Source organism: Branchiostoma floridae, chromosome 8 (genome assembly GCF_000003815.2).
Source record: "Branchiostoma floridae strain S238N-H82 chromosome 8, Bfl_VNyyK, whole genome shotgun sequence".
Classification (NCBI taxonomy): domain Eukaryota; kingdom Metazoa; phylum Chordata; class Leptocardii; order Amphioxiformes; family Branchiostomatidae; genus Branchiostoma; species Branchiostoma floridae.
In genome coordinates this window covers 12,298,075-12,300,452 of record NC_049986.1, presented here as the reverse complement: position 1 = coordinate 12,300,452, position 2,378 = coordinate 12,298,075, and the positions used below count along the sequence as shown (strand labels likewise).

At 43.6% G+C, this 2,378-nt stretch overlaps 1 protein-coding gene across 1 annotated transcript in view; it reads right to left on the bottom strand.

Moving 5' to 3' along the window:
* The window catches only part of LOC118421762, a 16,673-nt gene that overhangs the window by 7,107 nt on the left and 7,188 nt on the right, over positions 1–2,378 (bottom strand). The window contains exons 9-11 of the mRNA XM_035829264.1: positions 1,934–2,072; positions 579–692; positions 67–228 (exon numbers count right to left, since the gene is read on the bottom strand). Of these exons, the coding sequence (XP_035685157.1) occupies positions 67–228; positions 579–692; positions 1,934–2,072 (415 nt within the window). The remainder of the gene's footprint in view (positions 1–66; positions 229–578; positions 693–1,933; positions 2,073–2,378) is intronic.

Below are 2,378 nucleotides of genomic sequence, written 5' to 3'. Positions count from 1 at the left end.
AGTAATTGTCCAATGCTTGATAGCTTGTTCAGGAATGATTTTGAAAAAAAAAACTGCTGTACTGACCTGTCCTTCTGCAGGACGACTCTGACCTGCCGCGGGTTGAAGGGCGCGGCGTACCCGACATTCCTGATCTCCAGTCTGCCGCAAAACGTCCCTCCCTGGGGTACCGCATTCCGGTACGTACCGGATACAAGCTCCAACCGGTACCCAAGATGGCGACCGATTCTGCATGGCAAAAATAACTTTTAAAGCTATTCATGGTGGTATGTACGCGTTTTACAGCAGTCTGTTGCTTAAATGGCTGTTTTCAATTTCTTCTTTTATCTCAGAAAGTACTAAAGTAGCATAATATTGTACATTTTGTTGTCCATTTATTCAACCAAATACCTTATAACGTTAGAAAAATATTTGTATGAGCGAAAACATATTTGCTATATGCAATTAGACTTTACTAGCTTGTTTGAAAGTCTTTAAAATTTGGATTCAATTCAAACACAGGGAACAGGTAATGGTAACTTACAGGTTGGGGAGCAATTAGGTTAACCTTAACGAAAAAGCTAAAGGTTTAACCGTACCTATCAAAACAGCCTTGTTGTTTCCATTCATCTGTCACATCCTGCTTAAAGCCGGGGTTGAGGTAGGACCAGTGGAAGAGAGCCAACTCCTGCTCTGCTGTGGCACAAGACGACCTGGATCGCAACAATACGAGGGGCATTCAATAAGTAATCCACCTGACCCACTTCCAGTTGTCTGATCTAAATAAAATTTTGCATGTGTAATGAGTCATATCTCTATGGGTTATGTTGCAAAAAACAGCTCTGAACTAATTGCGGTTACTGATTTACTGGTGTTTGAACTGAGTCAGGTGGGAAATGGACCAGGTGTGAAATGGAGCAAGTTGAGTGTCGCGCAGTGATCCGGTTTTTGTATTTGAAAGGACGCACACCAAAGGGGACTTTTGATGAAATGAAAAAAAACTTATGGTGATGATGCCCCATCATATGGCCTTGTAAAACGCTGGCATCCTGAATTCAAACAAGGCCGGAAGTCTGGGGAAACAGCTCCCAGACCTGGTCGTCCCTCTTCTGCCATTAATGAGGCATCTGTCGGAGGACCAACCTGGGATGTCCTACAAGAACCGTGTCCAGAGCTACATCAAATGATGGGAGAAATGCAAAACTCTGGGTGGTTCCTATGAAGAGAAAGACTAATAACTGTGCCAAGTTTCATTAATCTCCTGCTATGGGAAATGGGTCAGGTGGATTACTTATTGAATGCCCCTCGTACATGTTATATAATACAATGGACTCTCATCTGTGTCGTTAGTGATCATAGTCCAATGCTAAACGTTTTCCAACACAACGGTATACACGGATCACTCGGGGCACTCCAGCCTTCACTGAACAGAGACGACGGGTGTTATAAACTTCCCGGCTCGTTTGACCAATTGCTGACGTCACGTATCTATAAGATCACGTGTTAATAAGATCGCGTGTCTGTAACTCTCGCAAGTTTATGTTCTAATGTGATTGGTCATCAGCATTGATGTAGACAGTAGTCGTTGAAAATTTGATCCGTGTATACCTTTTGTCGGAAGAAAGTTTATCATTGTATTATGACTACGTGTCATGATGGCGATGAAAACATTATCAGAACATGAATATGCATGAAAGGTGGATCATCTTAAAAGTACGGGCGAACTCTTGCTAGCAAAGGTTAGCTGATGGGTCGTTGTGTCAAATAACAAGCTGCTGCCGCGCCGCGTGGTTCCGAAACTGGTGTGTTACGCCGAAGGGCAGTTTACCGGCCATATCATACAGATACTCTTTTAATAGCCGTGACCTATCTTTTTTTCTTTTCATTACACAATCACTGAGCAAATTGACAACAGTTATTAGCCCACGGTCACTCTAACAAACGACGAACTTACCGTGGAGGGTTGTAGTTGCAGGTCTCTCCGCCCATGACCGTGTACTTGGTGTCAGCTGACAGGTAGGCGTAGTCCTCAGTCAGGTCCTGGAACGTGCCCCAGTCTTTGTCACTGGCCAGGAAACAGTCATTGTGGTGGCCTGGAGAAAGAATAGTGATCATAAGCGCATTGTGGTGGCCTGGGTAAAGACGAATGGCCATATGCTTATTGTGGTATAGCACTGACAATCTGTCTTAACAGCACGAAGACAAATATGACTCTCAAAGACAAAGACAAAGATAAAGTACCAATTCGTGCTTTTTTGGACCCTGAGCGAGCCTCCGTTTCGGCCAATGGGGAGTCGTCGCCGGTGAACCTCCTTTTGTACTTCATGTATCGCATCTGGACCATTCTGAAAATACCTGAATAAAAATTATACAAACATATCATCTTGTCATAAGAAGTA